The sequence below is a fragment of the Palaemon carinicauda genome, chromosome 35 (genome assembly GCF_036898095.1).
Source record: "Palaemon carinicauda isolate YSFRI2023 chromosome 35, ASM3689809v2, whole genome shotgun sequence".
In the NCBI taxonomy this organism is placed as follows: domain Eukaryota; kingdom Metazoa; phylum Arthropoda; class Malacostraca; order Decapoda; family Palaemonidae; genus Palaemon; species Palaemon carinicauda.
Genome location: NC_090759.1, coordinates 78,508,628 through 78,529,287, shown reverse-complemented (window position 1 = coordinate 78,529,287; position 20,660 = coordinate 78,508,628). Strand labels below are relative to the sequence as shown.

Genomic DNA, 20,660 nt, shown 5'->3' with positions numbered 1-20,660 from the left:
CATGCGCTCTATCGTTACGATAGAGAGAGAGTGTATCACGGTTTCACGTTGCAGTAAGAGTAAACCGATTCTAGCGTTTCGTTCATTCTTTCTTAGCTTAAATGGTTTAAATTCTAAATAAAGGAACTTTTTATTTGGGAAACCTTTCAGTTTTTTCCTTTAGCAAATAACATGTTTTAACGATATATAATTGGGCTCTTCTCTCAGGTGCCAAGTCAAGAGAGAAGAGAGGAGAGATAGAGACGGAGGGAGAGAGAGGAGAATAAACGTTTCGTTCAAGCGGGTAACGTTGTTCTTGTTTTTTACTCTTCTCCCTAGTCGCTGTAGGGGAAGAAGGTAAAACGTTTCTAGAGTTTTATAGTTTTATTCTTGTTCCCAGGCTTTATGCGGTGAGAGATTGTAAACGTAGTTTATTTGATCTAGTGTTTAGTCTCTTTTCCAGCCACTGAATTCGTTTTTTACTCTTCTCCCTAGTCGCTGTAGGGGAAGAAGGTAAAACGTTTCTAGAGTTTTATTCTTGTTCCCAGGCTTTATGCGGTGAGAGATCGTAAACGTAGTTTTTTTTTTTATCTAGTGTTTAGTCTCTTTTCCAGCCACTGAATTCTTTATCTTTATTTGTTTTTCTGTTGCATTGTAAAACTGTTTTCGCAATTACTACCTTTTAATGAAGGATAGGATTGCGTGTTTCAGGTAGAAATCAGTTAAAGTTTCGATTTCAGTGAAATAAGTGCAAACAGAAAATCAAAAGTGATAAAGTGATATGCGCAAAGTGTTACAGTGTTGCGTCCGAGGGTTCGTCTGTTCGTGCCAGTTGTTCACCTAGTCCGGGACCTCTTACAAGCTCCCAAGCCCAGGGGAGAAGTAATGTCGAACGACTTATGGGTTCCACAGGCCTTGATCGACGAACAGACGTTTTTCCCTCCGTGGTTTCGGGCGTATCTACACACGTGAGATCGCCCCACCCACACAAAGACGAGAGAGCCCATTTATTCCTCGTCTGCGGAAGAGGTTTCTCGTAGAAACCATGGACCAAATCTTGCAGCTTTTAAGTGCAAGTCGGTCCCTTCCGCGCAAGTCCAACGGCCTAGGTGTAGCCGCTGGGTCAGTTCGGACTCGCTGCAGTCATCCGACGACTGCACACCTCCCAAGAGAGGCAAGGTGGTACCGCAACAGGCAGTAACTCCGTCTGTTGCCGCACCAGCTGTTTTAGACCCTCAGTCACAACGGACAGTAGCTCCGTTTGTTGCCGTTTTTTGTAGACCCTAAGTGGTCTTTACTGCAGTCTATGCAGACTCAGTTAGCTGCGGTTATGCAGGAGTTTCGTGCGGAGAAGGTTTACACTGCTCTCGTTAGCCTACAACCTGCCATGGTTGTGCGCCCAGCTCACGCTGAGGCTGCCTGCTCCCACACTCCGGCTGCGGAGAGCTCCACCTCCGATGCGCAATCGACCCTGCCAGACGCATGTTAACGTTAGCCGACGTGCGGCTCCCTCCGTTAACATGCGTGAGCTACCGCATCAGCAGTGGGAAGGTGGAGTCAAGCTGCCGTGTTTTGACGCGATGTGTTGGTTTCCGCAACCCACGGCAGTCCCCACCACGCACCACCACTCCGCTTTGGTTGTTGCCTGCTCCCACACTCCGTCTGCGGAGAAGGTTGACGATGCACCCGTTTGCCTACAACCGGCCACGGTTGTGCGCCCAGCATGGCTGCCTGCCCCCACACTCTTGTTGTGAGAGCTCCTCCACCCATGCGCAGTCAACCCTGCCAGACGCATGCTGACTCCCACAGACACACGGAGCACTCCGTTGCCGTGCGTGAGCTACCACAAGCTGCCGTGTTTTGACACGGTGTGTCAGCCTCCACAACCCACTGTGGTTACCGCCACTCGCCCGCAGCAGACTAGTCAGTCAGGAGTTGAGGCTTCCCCACACAGCTTTGGTTGTTGCCAGCTCACAGACTGTCAAGCAGTTACATGACGTTGCCTTCTGGTCTGCTACTAATGCACCAGTGCTGTATGTCCTCACGCACCTGTTGTGGTTGACAGTTCAGTTTTTGACAGTTCACAGACTGTCAAGCAGTTACATAACGTTGCCTTCTGGTCTGATGCTTATGCACCAGTGAGACCCTCACTGAGATAACCTAGCTTTTCTCGGACATGGTTCCTGTAGATGAGAAAGTGCTGTTCTCCCTCCTTCTGATATTCCTTTGAGGACTCTGTCATTTGGAGAGGAGCCTTAAGCTGCTTAGCCTCCTATGGACTTTAATTAAAGCATAACAAGGCTTCCAGGGATGGTAAATGGTTCCGCTTCAGTCGCTAACCCCGTCTGTTGCCACACCTGCTCCCATAGACCCTAATGGGCTTTGTTGCAAGACATGCAGTCCGAGCTTGTGTCCTTGTTAGAGGATTTTTTACGGAGAAGAACCTTCTAGCCAACAACCTTCCTACCGGTTGGTTGTACGCCCTGTTGACGCTGAGGTATCCTACTCACGTCCGCCAGTTGAGATGGTTCCTCCTCCGGTGCGACCCAGTGTGGGTTGCCAGTCGCACGTTGACGGAGGTGGTTGTGGACGTTCAGTGTGTCACTAGGAAGACGTTCAACAACCAGCAGAGGTGACTTGTTGTGACGCAGTGCGGCAACCTCAGCAACCCTGTAGGGGGTTGACTGCACAACCCAGACAGTCTAGACAGTTTCGGGTTGACGCTGTACTTCCTCGCGTCCCCATGGTTGACAGTTCACAGACTGTGCAGCAGTACCATGATCTTGTGTCCGGCTCCGTCACGCATCCACCAGTGCGACCGGATTCAGCGAGTCAGACGTTGCCCACTCCGTTGCCGTTTCTTCATCAGTTTCGGATGAGGAACCCTCTGATGAGGACATTGCTGAACAAGACGATCAACCCCCAGCCCTGCTATCCATCCAGGAGATGCTAAAGAAGGAACACTGCCCTGTCAGACTGTGGATGAGTCTGGTTAGGACACTGTCATCCGTGGTTCAATTTGTGTCACTTGGAAGACTACACCTCCGTCCTCTTCTGTATCATCTAGCTTTTCACTGGAAAAGGACAAGACGCTAGAAGCGGTCTAGATCCCGGTTTCCGGAAAGATAAAGTCTGGTCTGACTTGGTGAAAGAACTTTATCAACCTTTGAAAGGGTCTTCCCCTGACTGTTCAGACTCCCAACCACGTTCTCTTCTCGGACGCATCGGACGTAGGCTGGCGTGCGACATTAGGCGGTAGGGAATGCTCGGGATTATGGAACTCGAGTCAAAGGACAATGCATTTCAACTGCAAGAAGCTTCTGGCAGTACGTCTGACCTGGAAAAGCTTCAGGTCTCTCCTTCAAGGCAAAGTAGTGGAGGTGAACACGGTCAACACCCTGCTTTGACGTACATCTCCAAGCAAGGAGGGACCTACTCTCTGACATGGTACGAGTTCGCAAGAGACCTCCTCTCCTGTTCAACAGGTCTAGACTTTTCACTAGTAGCGAGGTTCATCCAAGGCAACTTGAATGTCATAGCAGTTTGTCTCAGTAGGAAGGGACAAATAATTCCAACATATTGGACCCTCCACAAGGATGTATGCAAGAGACTTTGGGCCACCTGGGGCCAGCCAACCATAGATCTCTTCGCAACCTCGATGACCAAGAGGCTCCCAATACTTTGCTCACCTATCCCGGACCCAGCAGTAGTTCATATAGATGCCTTTCTACTAGATTGGTCTCATCTAGATCTATATGCATTCCCTCCGTTCTAGATTGTCAACAAGGTACTGCAGAAGTTCGCCTCTCACGAAGGGACAAAGTTGACGCTAGTTGCTTCCCTCTGGCCCGCGAGAGAATAACTCACCGAGGTACTTCGATGGCTAGTAGACGTTCCCAGAACACTTCCCCTAAGGGTGGACCTGCTACGTCTGCCACGCGTAAAGAAGGTACTCCAAGGCCTCCACGCTCTTCGTCTGACTGCCTTCAGAATATCGAAAGACTCTCAAGAACTAGAGGTTTTTCGAAGGAGGCAACCAGAGTGATTGCTAGAGCAAGGAGAACATCCACCCTTAGAGTCTACCAATCGAAGTGGGAAATCTTCCGAAACTGGTGCAAGTCAGTATCCGTATCCTCGACCAGTACCTCTGTAACTCAAATAGCTGACTTCCTCTTATACCTGAGGAAAGAACGATCTCTTTCAGCTCCCACTATCAAGGGTTACAGAAGCATGTTGGCATCAGTCTTCCGTCACAGAGGCTTAGATCTTTCCAACAATAAAGATCTACAGGACCTCCTTAAGTCTTTTGAGACCACGAAGGAGCGTCGTTTGGTTACACCTGGTTGGAATTTAGACGTGGTTCTAAGATTCCTTATGTCAGACAGGTTCGAACCACTTCAATCAGCCTCCCTGAAAGATCTCACCTTTAAGACTCTTTTCCTGATATGCTTAACCTCAGCTAAAAGAGTCAGTGAGATTCATGCCTTCAGCAAGAACATCGGATTCTCATCCGAAACGGCTACATGTTCTACAACTTGGTTTTCTAGCCAAACACGAGCTGCCTTCTCGGCCTTGACCAATATCGTTCGATATTCCAGACTTATCGTATGGTTGGAAATGAACTAGAAAGAGTATTATGTCCTGTAAGAGCTCTTAAGTTCTATTTTAAAAAACCTTTACGAGGCTTGTCTGAAGCTTTATGGTGTTCAGTTAAGAATCCATCTTTGCCTATGCAGAGAATTCTTTATCCTATTTTATCAGACTGTTAATACGAGAAGCTCATTCCCTTCTGAATGAGGAAGACCAAGCTTGGCTGAAGGTAAGGACACACGAAGTTAGAGCTGTCACAACTTCCGTGGCCTTTAAACAAAATAGATCTCTGCAAAGTATATTCGACGCAACCTATTGGAAAAGCAAATCAGTGTTCGCGTCTTTTATCTTAAGAATGTCCAGTCTCTTTACGAGAACTGCTACACTCTGGGACCATTCGTAGCAACGAGTGCAGTAGTGGTGGGGGCTCCACCACTACAATTCCCTAATTCCAGAACCTTTTTAATCTTTCTCTTGAAATATTTTTGGGTTGTCCGGAAGGCTAAGAAGCCTTTCGCATCCTACTTGATTTGGCGGGTGGTCAAAATCATTTCTTGAGAAGCGCCTAGATTAGAGGTTTTGATGAGGCCCTTTTGTATGGGTTGCAACCCTTCATACTTCAGCTCCTAGGAGTCGCTCAGCATCCTATGAGGATCGCGAGGCTCAGTAAGGAAGACGTACTTAAAAAGGCAGAGTAATTATTCAAGTCGTCTTCCTTACCAGGTACTTATTTATTTTATGCTTGTTATTTTGAATAACTGCTAAAATGAAATACGGAATACTTAGCTCATAATAATGTCAACATGTAATGCTGGTCTCTACCCACCCCCCTGGGTGTGAATCAGCTATATGATCATCGGGTAAGTTTAATATTGAAAAATGTTATTTTCCTTAGTATAATAAATTTTTGAATATACTTACCGGATGATCATAAATTAAAGGACCCACCCTTCCTCCCCAATAGAGACCCAGGGGACAGAGGAGAAAATTGGTTCTTTGTTGACATCGAGTACTTGAGTACCTCCTTGACAGATGGCGCTGTTGATGTACACCCCCACCTGTATAGCGATCGCTGGCGTATTCCGCCCGTAGGTTTTTTCTGTCGGGCAGCAGGGATGCAGCTATATGATCATCGGGTAAGTATATTCAAAAATTTATTTTACTAAGGAAAATAACATGTTTAGGTATTAATGGGTCTTTTTAATACTTTTACTTGGGAATAAAGATACAGTTCAGTCCTAGTATTATTATTGTTATTAGCTAAGCTACAAGCCTCCAACAGGGGAAATAGCCCAGTGAGGAAAGGAAATAAGAAAAAACTTAAAGGGAAGTTTAAGAACAATAATATTAAAATAAATCTTTCATATATAAACTATAAAAACTTGAAAATAACAAGAGGATAAAAACTTCAAAATAACAAGAGGAAGAGAAACTAAATAGAATAGTGTGCCTGAGTGTACCCTCAAGCAAGTTTGCAATATAAGATAAAAGGTTACTACTGTAGAGTACAGTTTAATAGCTGAAAAATCATACTGTACATTGTACAGTAGTGTCAGAACTCAGTTTTAAAATGATAAACACTCAGGATGGACATCTTGACTTCACTGTTTCGCTTTGACCCCATTCAACAGTGTTTATTCTACTTTAAAGTACCTACAGATTTGTTAGGTTCCCTCACAAACAATGTCATGATTCACCATAGTCACAGGCAGATCAAATTCTCCTTGCTACAAACATGTTATATTCCCTTGGTTGCCCAGATCAAGTTACCTTTGTATGTAATAGGTTTATTTGATTGTATATAAATATTTTAACCCTTTTACCCACAAAGGACGTACTGGTACGTTTCACAAAACCTATCCTTTACCCCCATGGACGTACAGGTACGTCCTTGCGAAAAAATGCTATAAAATTTTTTTTTCATATTTTTGATAATTTTTTTTTTAAAAATTCAGGCATTTTCCAAGAGAATGAGACCAACCTGACCTCTCTATGACAAAAATTAAGGCTGTTAGAGCAATTTAAAAAAAATATACTGCAAAATGTGCTGGGAAAAAATAACCCCCTGGGGGTTAAGGGTTGGAAATCTACAAAGAGCCTGGGGGTAAAAGGGTTAAGTTCTTCCTCAAACTAAAGTCTTGTCTGTAGCAGACCAGTTTTGTTTCTTTATTTTGTAAACAGTTGAGAGTTGAGATTTCCTTACTGTATTCATAAATAATGTAGTCAGGTGAGATATCCTTATCAGCAAATAGGTTAGGCTTCCTTACATGCAGGCAGCCAATTTTTTCTGCTTGAAAACAGGTCATGTTCATATACATATGAACATGTTATGAAAGACTGTTGTTGGGTAGTGTTTCACAATTTCTTGAAAGTACTGTATCAAGTAGGCTATTGAATGAAACATGACGAGCAAAGTAGCAAGATGAATAATCCTACATAAAATAGCTTAGTGTGAAGTAGAATGTTGACTCCTAAAATTCATTACTTCAGAGTTCATTGTTAAGGACTTTATTTAAAATCAGTTTACAAACAGTTTTATGGCCTTTTTTAAGCAAGTAGCTGGTCTATCATGTTTACAGTACTTTAATGCATGACTATTTTGTCAAGGACTGACTATGCAAAGTTGGAAAGGCCTTTTGAAATTTATCTCAATTCCACTATATCTTTTTATAAATTTTGAAACCTTTGAAGCCTTTGGTTTCTTAAATGATTTTGTTGTGTATAAAATCCCTTGTCATAGTCATTTTAAGTACAGTATGCCAGTTCTTTAGATTTTGCTGCAGCAAGTAAAACATCAGCACATTTTACCATGAAGTACAGTTCTTGGCAATCCATATTTTTTCAGGCTTATGGAGTAGGCTCTGATCTTGTAAGTGTTTCTGATAAGGAGGAGCATGGGTTTTTGATACGACACCTCCGTGAAAATGATCCCCTGTTGAGGAAGTGGTATATTTCTGGCGTACAGAAGACGCCTAACATGTGGGAAAATGAAGGGGATGGTACCTCCTTCCAAGATATGATGGAAGCCTTGCTTCCCAACCAAGGATCTAGTCCCAGAAAGAAATATTTAGCATATTCGTAAGTTTTCGTAGATATTCACATCGTTATCCATGAGGAAATTTGATTTACTGCAGTCAGTTTATTCAAAATAAAGATCTTCAGGCTAATATTGTTCGTGATCAGTCAGCGAGTTTTGCCTATCTTTGCAGATATTCAGTTCAAAACAAGGAGTGGGGTTTGTTGATGGTCGATGGCGAAGATCCTCTTTTGTATATTTGTGAAATCCCTCAAACAAACCTCAACAATCTTATGGATGAGTCAATCGAACGTAGTCATGAATATGGCGTTGTCATCTCTGATCCGGAGAAGGTTCCGCGCGGTCCAGCTATCATCAAGCAACCTAAAAATACTATTTTTGATCTCGCTCGTCGAGAAGTGATTAATTACGTGTCGATTATGTGCTTAGGTAAGTTGAATAAATGTTCAATTTTAAGTTGCTAACTTGAAATTTATGAAAGCAAAATAGTGTTCATATAATATTAATTACAGGAGTTATATGAATATTTTCTTTCTTAGTCGAAGGATACCCTCATCGAATATTTTCTTTTTTAGCTGAAGGATACCCTCATCGAATATTTTCTTTTTTAGCTGAAGGATACCCTCATCGAATATTTTCTTTTTTAGCTGAAGGATACCCTCATTGAATATTTTCTTTTTTAGCTGAAGGATACCCTCATCGAATACTTTCTTTCTTAGCTGAAGGATACCCTCATCGAATATTTTCTTTTTTAGCTGAAGGATACCCTCATCCAGAGTATGACTGGTACAAGGAAACATACGAGGAAAATAAACTCACCCCGAAACGCATAGATCCTCTTCAAGACCCTCGATTTACTGTCTCTGGAGGAACTTTGATCATCAATAATCCAAAGCAGGTATGAGAGCTAAGAAAATATCAATGTATACGTTTTTAGAGACATTAACCCTTTCACCCCCAAAGGACGTACCAGTACGTTCTTGCAAAACACTGTTAATTATATATTTATACATATATTTGATAATTTTATGAGAAACTTCAGGCATTTTCCAAAAGAATGAGACCAATCTGACCTCTCTAGGACAAAAATTGAGCCTGTTAGAGCAATTTAAAAAATATATATAGCAAAATGTGCTCGAAATTTAACCTTATGGTGGGGATAAAAGGTTTAAAATTCTTGTTCATTTTCTCATTCAATTTCACTCAATCTCAAGTATTGTTTTACTCCTGCAGGTTGAGGATCGAGGGAAGTACCATTGTCGAGCCTCAAATGAGTTTGGCACTGTCACATCAGAAAGTGTGCAGCTGTTGTTTGCTTATGTAGCCGAATTTAACCTGAAGAGGTCCGATGAACAGGGAAACCAATTTTGGGGCAAGGCCATTTACTGTGATCCACCTCAGCACTTTCCTGGTTAGTAAAATATGATACAAAAAATGTCCTTCTTTCAAGATTCTAGCTTAAAGTGTTCAATTCTGAAAGTGGATCTGTATTTTGAGAGTTTATGTTAAAATTCTTCTAAATATTTATTTGCGCATCAATGAAACCTGTGATTGAAGTAAATGTTGATAGGATTTGCGTAGGTAGCTGAAGAAATATCTGTTGGCTTATATAACATAAAGTGGTTTGCCACCTCTAAAAAGTTGAGCATATTTCATACATAGATGCCTCTAGGGTACTGTATGGGTAATTTTACTTATTTAATTATTATTATTAAGTTACAACCCTAGTTGGAAAAGCTTGGTGCTTCAAGCTCAAAAGCTCCAATAGGGAAAATAGTCTAATGTAGAAAGGTAATAAGAAAACAGATAGAATAGTGTGTGTGTGTGTGTACCCTTAAGCAAGAGAACTCTACCCCAAGACAGTGGAAGACCATGGTACAGAGGCTATGGCACTATCTAAGACTAGAGAACAATGGTTTGATTTTGGAGTGTACTTGTAAAAGAGCTGCTTACCATAGCTAAAGTCTTCTACCCTTACCAAGTGGAAATTAGCCACGGCACAATTACACTGTAGTAGTTAACCCCTTGAGTTAAGAGGAATTTATTGCTTATCTTAAGTGTTGTGAGGTGTATGAGGAAAGAGGAGAATGTGTAAAGAATAGGCCAGACTATTTGGGGCATGTGTAGGAAAAGGAAAAGTGAGCCGTAACCAGAGTGCAATCAATCAAAGGACCCAGTAATTCTCTAGTGGTAATATCTAATGGGTGGCTGGTGCCTTGGCCAATGTACTACCTACCTAGTCATCTTATCAGAAATAATGGAAGTAATTTGAATGTAGTATAGATTTGGTCATATACTTTGAACACTTGTATAGCACCATTGATTAGTGTAGTAGCTCACAGATATATAAATTGATCATGATATTAAAGAATTGTTTTATAGAGGATGCTAGTACAATACATATACAGTATATATATATATATATATATATATATATATATATATATATATATATATATATATGTATATATATATATATATATATATATATGTATGTATATATATATATATATATATATATATATATATATATATATATGTATGTATATATATATATATATATATATATAAATAAATATATATGTATATATATATATATGTATATATATATATATATATATATATATATATATATATATATATATATTTGTAATTTATTCTTTTTTATGAACATAATTAAGAAATGGAGGTACTCATAACATCTAACAAATTTTTTTTGTTATTTCAGACGTGAGATATTATTGGGCAAAGAGTTATTTCCCTAACTTTGTTGAAGAAGACAAAAGAACTATGGTGTCATTTGATGGCAATATATACTTCTCTTACCTTGATTACATCGACAGTGGCACTTACAGCTGCAATGTACAGAGTTCAGTGTCAGGCATTGGTAAAAATGGCCCTTTCTTCAAATTAGAAGTCTATCCTCATCGTAAGTAGTTTTCTAAATTACACTTTTATGTTTTCTTTAATGTTAACAGATTTTGGTAAATGGTAATTTTTGTCTTATTAAGCAAAACTAATTTCTAATAAGTAATAGTATTGGAATACTTTAAAGTTGCCATTTGAAATAAAAAAAAATATATGTAGTCATTTTCAGATTAGATATGTTTTTATTAAAATTTGCAAAGTTGTTTAAAGATTTAAGCACTTTAATTTCATATGAAGCTTTCATACATCAGTACTTGACTTCAGTTTTGATATTTAAATGTAAAAAGTTAGTTTGAAGATATTCGGCAAACAGATGGCTTGGATTTAGTTATAAAGAATTCAATTAGAATATTTGTTCCGACGCGATATACAAACCTCGTAATCATTTAATATAGGAATTCGTTTCAGCGCAACTGAAACAAATTCCCATATTAAATGATTACGGGTTTGTATAGCTAGGGAAAATACAATTTAGGACAAATTGTCATTTTATAACAGGTCTCAAAATTGCTTAACAGTTGATTTACATGATGTATTTGTTGTATGCATAAATTGTAATCTTACTGTAGGCTTCGGGCAATGCTTTTTCATTCTATTTTATGTAGTAGAAAATTCCCATGCTTTAGTGCCAAATTGGAAATTTAGCTGTTATAGAAGACCTTTCAGTGGTGTTTTAGTTATATCACAAGGAAAGACTATCATATTTAACACAATTTATAGTAATTAGTGTTTGGAAGACATTTTATTTAATTATCTCCTCAGCTAACTACCAGCAGTTGAAGTTTGCCAATAACTTCCCCAAGGCATTCCCCGAGTCTCCTGTTCGAGGGGAAGATGTGAGGCTGGAGTGCATTGCGTTTGGCTAGTGAGTAAAGAAATATTAAAATTATTTTTCTGTTTTGGCTGGATTTTTTAAAAATTACTCAACATTTATAGCATTTAAGATTCTCTGAATCTCAGAATAATCTTGATTAAGACATTGTATATTAACCCTTTTACCCCCAAAGGACGTACTAGTACGTTTCACAAAAGCCATCCCTTTACCCCCATGGACGTACCGGTACGTCCTTGCAAAAAAATGCTATAAAATTTTTTTTTCATATTTTTTATATTGTTTTTAGAAAATTCAAGCATTTTCCAAGAGAATGAGACCAACCTGACCTCTCTATGACAAAAATTAAGGCTGTTAGAGCAATTTAAAAAAATTATACTGCAAAATGTGCTGGGAAAAAAATAACCCCCTGGGGGTTAAGGGTTGGAAATTTCCAAATAGCCTGGGGGTAAAAGGTTTAAAAATTAATCAACATTTATAGCATTTAAGATTCTCTGAGTCCCAGAATAATCTTGATTAAAACATTGTATATTAAATAGAGTAAGTGTTTAATTTCACCTCGTGAATTTTTACTTAAATATATATTAATTTCTCCACCAGCCCTGTTCCATCTTACAATTGGACTCGCAGGGATGGCCAGCTGCCCAGAGGTGCTTATTTTGCCAGCTACAACAGGGTCTTGATTTTGCCAAAGGTAGAACCCTCTGACATGGGAGATTACATATGCCGAGCTCAGAACAGTAGGATTTCTATTGAAAATACCATTTCTCTCAGCATCCAAGGTGAGTCAAGTGACAAAGTGTGTTATGTTAGTAAAATATCTTTAGTATGGGTAGAATACAGTATCTCAGTTGTTTCATGTCAGTTAGTAATGTGTTAAAAATATTATCGTTGAATATTCAACCTAGTAACATGTACACTAGTTTTGTGCCATATATCTTAACCCTTTTACCCCCAAAGGACGTACTGGTACGTTTCACAAAACCCATCCCTTTACCACCATGGACGTACCGGTACTTCCTTGAAAAAAAAATGCTATAAAAATTTTTTTTTTTTCATATTTTTGATATTTTTTGAAAAAATTCAGGCATTTTCCAAGAGAATGAGACCAACCTGACCTCTCTATGACAAAAATTAAGGCTATTAGAGCAATTTAAAAAAAATATACTGCAAAATGTGCTGGGAAAAAAATAACCCCTTGGGGATTAAGGGTTGGAAATTTCCAAAGAGCCCGGGGGTAAAAAGGATAATGATAATAGGGTTAAAAATTATTACTCTACAGATATATTTTATTATAAATTTTATCATTCGGAAATTTTCTCACATACTTTTTCCCTTTTAGCGAAACCTAGCTTCACTATCCGTCTCTTGGATCAGTTCATTGCTAAGGATGCTGACCTCATTTGGGAATGTGAAGCTTTTGGAATACCAGATGTAGATTATGAGTGGCTGAGGAATTCTCAACCACTAACAATCGAAAACCTTACTCCAGATCAGCAGGCTCGATATGAAATTGTGGTAAGTAATTTTAAACTGTGCTCACCTGATTATCTCTTCAAATATGGGACTACTGTACTTGGATAACTAATATCTTTTAAATCTAGTTATATTTCTTATTGCGTTTTACTTTCATTTATTCCCTTTGGTATCCTTCAAGAACAGACATCTGAATTTAAGGGCAAGCCCTTATTGCTAGTTGTATGAGAATAGAAATATGGTCTAATTAAAATAATGGTGATAGAAATCTTCTTATCTTCTCAGTATAGTATTGACTGGGTCATTTAAACTATTCAAAATTATTTTTCTTTATAGGATAGTATCTTTAAAATCAAATCTGTTACTGAAGAAGATGAAGCAATGTACCAGTGTAAAGCTACAAACCAGCTGGGATCCTCTTTCTCGTCAGCTGAACTCAAAGTCCTAAGTAAGTTTAGAGTTTCCACCAGATGTTTCTTTGGTATGATTTATTATTATTATTATTTTTTTTTTTAAGTGTGTTGATAGTAGTTCTGTGTTTTGACCTACTGTTCAAATTGACAAGATCTGTTCCAGAAATTTCCAGCATTTTGAAGTAGTTCTCCAGTCTTGTCTGGAAATTCACACTCTTCTTCTTCAAGATCTGCTTACAACACACCATTCTTGGGACCCTCGGCATAAAATTTTCGCAACCCCTGTTGTATCAGTGAAAAACCTTCAGACAGGTTTTACATTGTATATATATCTGGGTCTCAGAGGTTGGTATGTATTCCTCCTCCTCTTCATTTATCTGCTTCTCCAGTTGAATGAGGTCCTGAGCAGATAACTCCTCACCAGGAGATGCCAGTGGCTCTGCTATCATCAGCGTCCACCTCCAAATCAATCCCTTGAACAACCCTCTTAGCAATAGTCAATTGTCTCCTCAAAACCATGGAAATCATTCACAAACCTGGGGTGACAGTTTCTTCTGCACCCTGTTCAAATTTAGCTGCTTCACTTAGCCCAAGCATTATCAGTTTTCTTCACAGCTGAAAGGATGTTGTAGCATTAAACTCCTTATCAATTCCTTCCAAAGGTATAGTAAATGTCCTTCATAGGTAGTAGGCCTTGAAAGAGGAAGTGTTACCTTTGCCTATTATCTTCTAAGGGGCAGTAGTACTGATTGGAAGGTAAACCACCACCATATTTGGATTTGTCATTCAGGTGGGTAGGGTGCTTAACTCTTACAATATTTATAAAAGCAAATCCTTGGCTCACAGCACTGCTGTACTAATGGTACACAAAAGGGAGTAAGGATTTCCTTACTTCAAAAACACTGAATTTCACTCAAGTTTTCTTGTTAAAACTATAGATGACACACACTTGATCTTCTAAGTTTTTTCAGCCTGATACACCAACAAGGGCTTCACCTTTTAGTCACCAGTAGCATTACCTTCAAGCAGCAAAGTCAGTCTCTTCATGTCAGACTTGTGGCCTGGTTCTATTTTCCCCTCCTTGGCACTGTAGGTACAATTTGGCATTATCATCTCCTACGCCTATTGACGCAAAGGTCCTCGGTTAGATTTCGCCATCGACTTTGAAAATCTGATCAGCAAGGTAACCCCCCTCCCTTCCTTGATTATTTTAGCCCACTCATTTGCTGTTATCTCATCATTCCTAGCAGCTTGACCTTGATCTTCTGTGTTATGATAATTTGCAAGCTCCTTAAACTACAAGAACCAACCCCTTCTGGCCACAAACTCGTTTAATTTCACTCCTGTCCTTTTTTTTTTTTTCAATGTGTCAAGCATTCTTTTCACTTTTGCCTTAATTACCATCAAGCTCACGGAAATATGCGGTTGACTATGTTCTTCCAACTAAAGAGGTAACAATCTCTCCATCTCAGTGGTAAGACCGCTAAACTGTTTCATAATCACTCGATTTCATAAGGGCAGAAGCCCTTCAAGTGACCAAGTATATGATCTTATTACTTGATGCACAGTCGAACAGTTAAGTTTGATAATGCAGGTTTTGTTTGTCTGCGTTTCTCTCTCTTCTGTTCATTCCAGTTTCTAACTTCACTTCCTTGATGATGGCTTTCCTATTTTTTTATGCAGTTTCATCAATGTCTACCTTATGCTTGGGAGCCATATTGAAGAGCAAAAATTTACAGGGAAAAGTAACAGAAAAGCACAGAAGGAACACAAGCGCAGGGTCAAAGACATGCCAAAACTGCATTTAAATTTCCATGTTTTACAAATGTTAGATTAGTTTATTTTTTCATTGTTGAATAGTTGCATGTATTCGTTAACTTCAAAAGTTTGGTAGACAATGCTAGGTTTATTTTATTAACTTCTGTCTTGGCATCAAATGCTGATCTAAATTTACCATTCAAGTCTTAAGAGAATATTTGATTGTTAATCTGAATTATTTTCCCCCTTAGAATTGGCTCCTTCATTCCTTAAGAAACCTCTTGAAGTGGAAATGTATGGAGCTGAGGGAAAAAATGTGACCATTGTTTGCAATCCTGAAGCAGCACCAAGACCTAATTTTGAGTGGAGGAAAGACGGATTAGTTGTGGGCAATGGTAAGTCTTCATTATGTAACAGCATTCCTTCGTCTTTGTTTTTCTTATCGAGTATTCTGTTTCATAGAAATACTATAGTCCATTTCTTTTAGCGATGCATATTTGCACCGACTCGCAGCGGTGCCCGTTTAGCTCGGAAAAGTTTCCGGATCGCTGATTGGTTGGACGAGATAATTCCAACCAATCAGCGATCCGGAAACTTTTCCGAGCTAAAAGGGCACCGCCGCGAGTCGGTGCAAATATGCATCGCTAAAAGAAATGGACTATAGTGTAGTGTTTTCTTTGTAGAGTAGAAGATTAAACAACAGATCAATATGTTCCAATTTTTTCCTTTCAAACCACTCAGAAATTTTGTGCTCTGTTACTTTTAGGCGGTAGGAGAAAAATTCTTCGTAATGGTAACCTGGTTATTGACCCAGTTTCCCGAGAAGATGGAGGTAATTACACTTGTACTGCCAATAATATTTATGGAGAGGATTCAAGCACCGGCAGACTGATAGTGTTGCGTAAGTACCTACTGCTGTCTTTTTTATAGACTAAAAGACTATGTTGTAATGAGGTACAGTGTCTTTTTTATAGACTAAAAGACTATGTTGTAATGAGGTACAGTGTCTTTTTTATAGACTAAAAGACTATGTTGTAATGATGTACAGTGTCTTTTTTTTATAGACTAAAAGACTATGTTGTAATGAGGTACAGTGTCTTTTTTTATAGACTAAAAGACTATGTTGTAATGAGGTACAGTGTCTTTTTTTATAGACTAAAAGACTATGTTGTAATGAGGTACAGTGTCTTTTTTATAGACTAAAAGACTATGTTGTAATGAGGTACAGTGTCTTTTTTATAGACTAAAAGACTGTTGTAATGAGGTACAGTATGTCTGTTTGGATTGATCATGGAAATGTTTAACCCTTTTACCCCCAAAGGACGTACTGGTACGTTTCACAAAAGCCATCCCTTTACCCCCATGGACGTACCGGTACGTCCTTGCAAAAAAAATGCTTTTAAAAATTTTTTTTCATATTTTTGATAATTTTTTGAGAAAATTCAGGCATTTTCCAAGAGAATGAGACCAACCTGACCTCTCTATGACAAAAATTGAGGCTGTTAGAGCAATTTGAAAAAAATATACTGCAAAATGTGCTGGGAAAAAAATAACCCCCTGGGGGTTAAGGGTTGGAAATTTCCAAAGAGCCTGGGGGTAAAAGGGTTAATGCCATGCTGTTTTTTTTTTTTTTTTTTTTTTTTTTTTTTTTTTATCTAGATCCAATATAACAAGTTAAGAGAGGGACTTAAACCTACAACATTCGAACATGTTACAGTTTTGTTTTGTGTATCTTATCTTCATGATCTAGGGTTTTTGGGTGATTACAACCTTTGGAAGAGAGTCGACCCTCAGTTTTAAAAATTTGAGGCTTTTGGAAAGTTTAACTAGGTTATATATGTGCATTGGAAATTTCTATGGAAATAGAAAAAAAAAACTGCTTCACCTTCTGCAGATCATGTAAATTTTTTTCCCCGTTTTTTATTGTAATTGATTTTTTAAAATTCTTAGTCCTCTGATGTTCCTTCTTTAGTAATATGACAGTAATAATTATTTATCATGAGTTCCTCAAACATGAAGTATTATTGTGCAAACTAAAGCTTTTAACTCTCCAAAAGACTGTTTTTAGAGTCTCCATTTTGTAGTCCCTGGTCACATTGATTTGGTTAACTACTAACTTAACCCTTTTACCCCCAGGCTATTTGGAAATTTCCAACCCTTAACCCCCAGGGGGTTATTTTTTTCCCAGCACATTTTGCAGTATATTTTTTTTAAATTCCTCTAACAGCCTTAATTTTTGTCATAGAGAGGTCAGGTTGGTCTCAATCTCTTGGAAAATGCCTGAATTTTCTCAGAAAATTATCAAAAATATGAAAAAAAAATTTTTTATAGCATTTTTTCGCAAGGACGTACCGGTACGTCCATGGGGGTAAAGGGATGGCTTTTGTGAAACGTACCAGTACGTCGTTTGGGGGTAAAAGGGTTAAGTCACATGTAGTTATTTATACATATAATATACATCACATGTACATTTTTCATCCTAATGCTCTTATTTGAAGGTAGTGTTCATAGAACATATAGTCTTTAATCGGACAAATAGGATAAAAGTTAAGAACAGACAGATCTAAAAGAAGTTCGTTGAACATATTTTTAACTTTTTCATGAAATTTTCTCATCCAATTTCAAATTTAATTTATTATTAAGGAATTTCTTATTTTAGTTGAAATTATATTAAAGTGTTAGGTCAGTTATAGCATCTATGAATTGCTGTGTATTTGAAAGTATTTTTGTGTTCACTTCGGTTATAGGCAAGCCAGAATTTTACCGCAGTCCACCAGATTTAATCACAAGCTCCAAGGGTGATAACATCACACTTGAATGTGAGGCACACACAGACCTTTTACTTGACACCTCTTATATTTGGCGTCACAATGGCTTGCGTATTGAAATAGACGATACAGACTACCTACGGCATCTTGCTTATGAGCAGGTAAGAATTTCATATTAATGTACTTCTTTATCTGTAGTATATACACCACTTTGTGATTTGTAGGTTATCAAATATCAGTTGAGGCAATTTTTCTTTATAATCAGTGGTTACGAAAAAGTAATTTTTTTGTAAATAATCCTAATTGTCTATTGTTATGCATGGTTAAATTTTTTAGGTTTGATATAATTTCTTATATTTATTTTGCAATTTTTAACTGTGTAGGACCTTATCCCAAAGTTTTTTCTTATATGGGTTTAACTATAGATAAGATTAAATTAACAGATTATTAAAATAACTGCTGCTTCTTCAATTTCTACTCTGCATTGCTAAATGGAGGTATTTTTTACTACAGTGTAAAATTCTTTTGGTAGGAGGAAGCAATATTGAATATTTTGATGCTGTACAAAGCGCTGCGCAGTTATCAGAAGTAATTTTGTCTTTATGTCATCTTGTGGAATCATTGTAAACAAAAGCTTTGCTAGAATTTTTCAAGTTACGTGTGACTTCATTCTTAGACAAGATGTAATAACTTGTAATAAGATGTAATATCTTCAAAGGTACTGTAAATGAAATGGCCTTTTGTGCTAATAACTCTGAAGCTTAAGAGCTTTATGAAGCTTGAAATATCAGCAATGGTGAATAGCTTAGAAAGTACAAATATAGATGTGCTAATTTGTATAATTATATTATACATACATACATACATATACCAAAGGCACTTCCCCCAATTTTTGGGGGTACCCGACATCAACAAATGTAACAAAACAAAAAAGGGGACCTCTACTCTCTACGTTCCTCCCAGCCTAACCAGGGACTCAACCGAGTTCAGCTGGTACTGCTTGGGTGCCACAGCCCAACCTCCCACAATAACCACCACAGATGAAGCTTCATAATGCTGAATCCCCTACTGCTGCTATATGAAGCTTCATCTGTGGTGGATAATGTGGGAGGTTGGGCTGTGGCACCTTAGCAGTACCAGCTGAACTCGGTTGAGTCCCTGATTAGGCTGGAGGAACGTAGAGAGTAGAGGTCCCCTTTTTTGTTTTGTTTTGTTTATATTATATTGTACGGGTTTAAAAGAATGAATTTAGTAATCAAGTTTTAGAAGTTTGTGGAATTTTTTGTAAAACAGAATTAATCTAGTTATTATTTACTGTATTGACCATTTCACATATATTTGTTGAGATTTATAAATTTATTATTTTAAAGTTTGCATTCAGTAGGTATATTTTCTATACCTGTGGAATTATTGATATCATATCTTCATTCTCATCTATATGCTTTCAAAGACAGTCAACATAATGCAAGGTTACGTTTTATTTTGTTTTAAATGACCTATATGTAAGTTTTGAGTTATACCAATGCTTGATTTTAGCTTGTACTGGATATTTTAGTGTCTGTAGTTTGTTTATGCAGATTCCAGATATTTTTTTAATGCTTCCTTGCTTGGCTCAAAGAGAGTAATACTTCAGTTAATGTATTATTTGAGTTTGGAAATCATTAGCAGAAATTTTGTTGGCTTGTTATGGTATCTTTTATGTTGATATACAGTTGTTTTAGTTTTTGGTAACATTTTGCAGGGATATGACTATGATTATCAGAGACGACGCAATGAATTATTTGTAAGTACTGTACATTAATATGAATTTTCTTTAAACTTCAAATATTTGATTCTAAGAATTGCTTTCTAGTTTTATTTTTACTTTAAAAAATTACCCTTATATTCTATTAAAGTCTGATTTATAGTCTGCATAGTTGCAAAACTATATAAGTGTAACTTTAGTATTTCGTTTACTCAATTACATTTCTCTTATAGGATAATCCTTCGGACTTAAATCTTATCGATAGACAGAGAATGCAAGATTATTATGCATCGAAAAGGGAACCTCCATTCGAAAAGGTTAGTATGATATTTTTTGTATGATAGCATTTTTTTAGTCTGAAAGTATCCATACAAGTAATATTAATTTATTTCAAGAACCTCCCAGATGTTTGTATAATTTATCTAGAATCTCGTTTTTATCAACATACATACATATACCAAGGCACTTCCCCCAATTTTGGGGGGTAGCCGACATCAACAAAGAAACAAAAACAAAAAGGGGACCTCTACTCTCTATGTACACTAAAAAAAGTTCCCGTTTTCTTTCCTTTTAATAGACTTGCTGAATGGCTCCACTAAAGTAATGAGAAAATCCATTGGTTATTGCCAAACACTAATGGTCTTTCAAGCCACAGTTCCTTTGTCTTCTAAGCCTCTATGTTAACTTCATGTTGTCAACAGTCTCTATCACCAGATTGTTTAAATGTAGGCGTTGAGTGCATTTAAAGATGTCTTCATTTGGATTAATAATAACTACTGTGTAGATTGTTCAAGGGAATTATTTCTTAGCAATCGTAATCTGCATTCTCTTTGTGTCATATTGTGGACAGTATTGATTTAAATGAGTATTGTGACGAGTGCAAAGGCATCACTGTTGTGTAAAGTTCAGAGTTAAAGGAAACTTGCAGTTCAGGGGGATATCCCTAGAAAACTAGGCTAGATGATTACAATGGGAAGTATGTCGACAAGCCCACGCTTGCACCAATCTCCAATACAGCATTTACTGAATCAAGTTTTGATAGTGATAAGCTTCAAAAGGTCGTAACTTCTTTTAACTTCTTGTGTGACATCTCGGGACAGTGAGTCTTCACTTAAAGGCAGTAATTACAGACTAA

The 20,660-nt window shown here is 37.8% G+C and overlaps 1 protein-coding gene across 1 annotated transcript in view; it reads left to right on the top strand.

Moving 5' to 3' along the window:
• The window catches only part of LOC137627910 (contactin-like), a 74,069-nt gene that overhangs the window by 20,619 nt on the left and 32,790 nt on the right, over window positions 1-20,660 (top strand). The window contains exons 3-16 of the mRNA XM_068359360.1: window positions 7,415-7,647; window positions 7,779-8,035; window positions 8,362-8,504; window positions 8,840-9,017; window positions 10,335-10,535; window positions 11,297-11,399; window positions 11,967-12,148; window positions 12,709-12,884; window positions 13,179-13,290; window positions 15,265-15,408; window positions 15,780-15,914; window positions 17,761-17,942; window positions 19,523-19,564; window positions 19,759-19,842. Coding sequence (XP_068215461.1) covers window positions 7,415-7,647; window positions 7,779-8,035; window positions 8,362-8,504; window positions 8,840-9,017; window positions 10,335-10,535; window positions 11,297-11,399; window positions 11,967-12,148; window positions 12,709-12,884; window positions 13,179-13,290; window positions 15,265-15,408; window positions 15,780-15,914; window positions 17,761-17,942; window positions 19,523-19,564; window positions 19,759-19,842 — 2,172 coding nt within the window. The remainder of the gene's footprint in view (window positions 1-7,414; window positions 7,648-7,778; window positions 8,036-8,361; window positions 8,505-8,839; window positions 9,018-10,334; window positions 10,536-11,296; window positions 11,400-11,966; window positions 12,149-12,708; window positions 12,885-13,178; window positions 13,291-15,264; window positions 15,409-15,779; window positions 15,915-17,760; window positions 17,943-19,522; window positions 19,565-19,758; window positions 19,843-20,660) is intronic.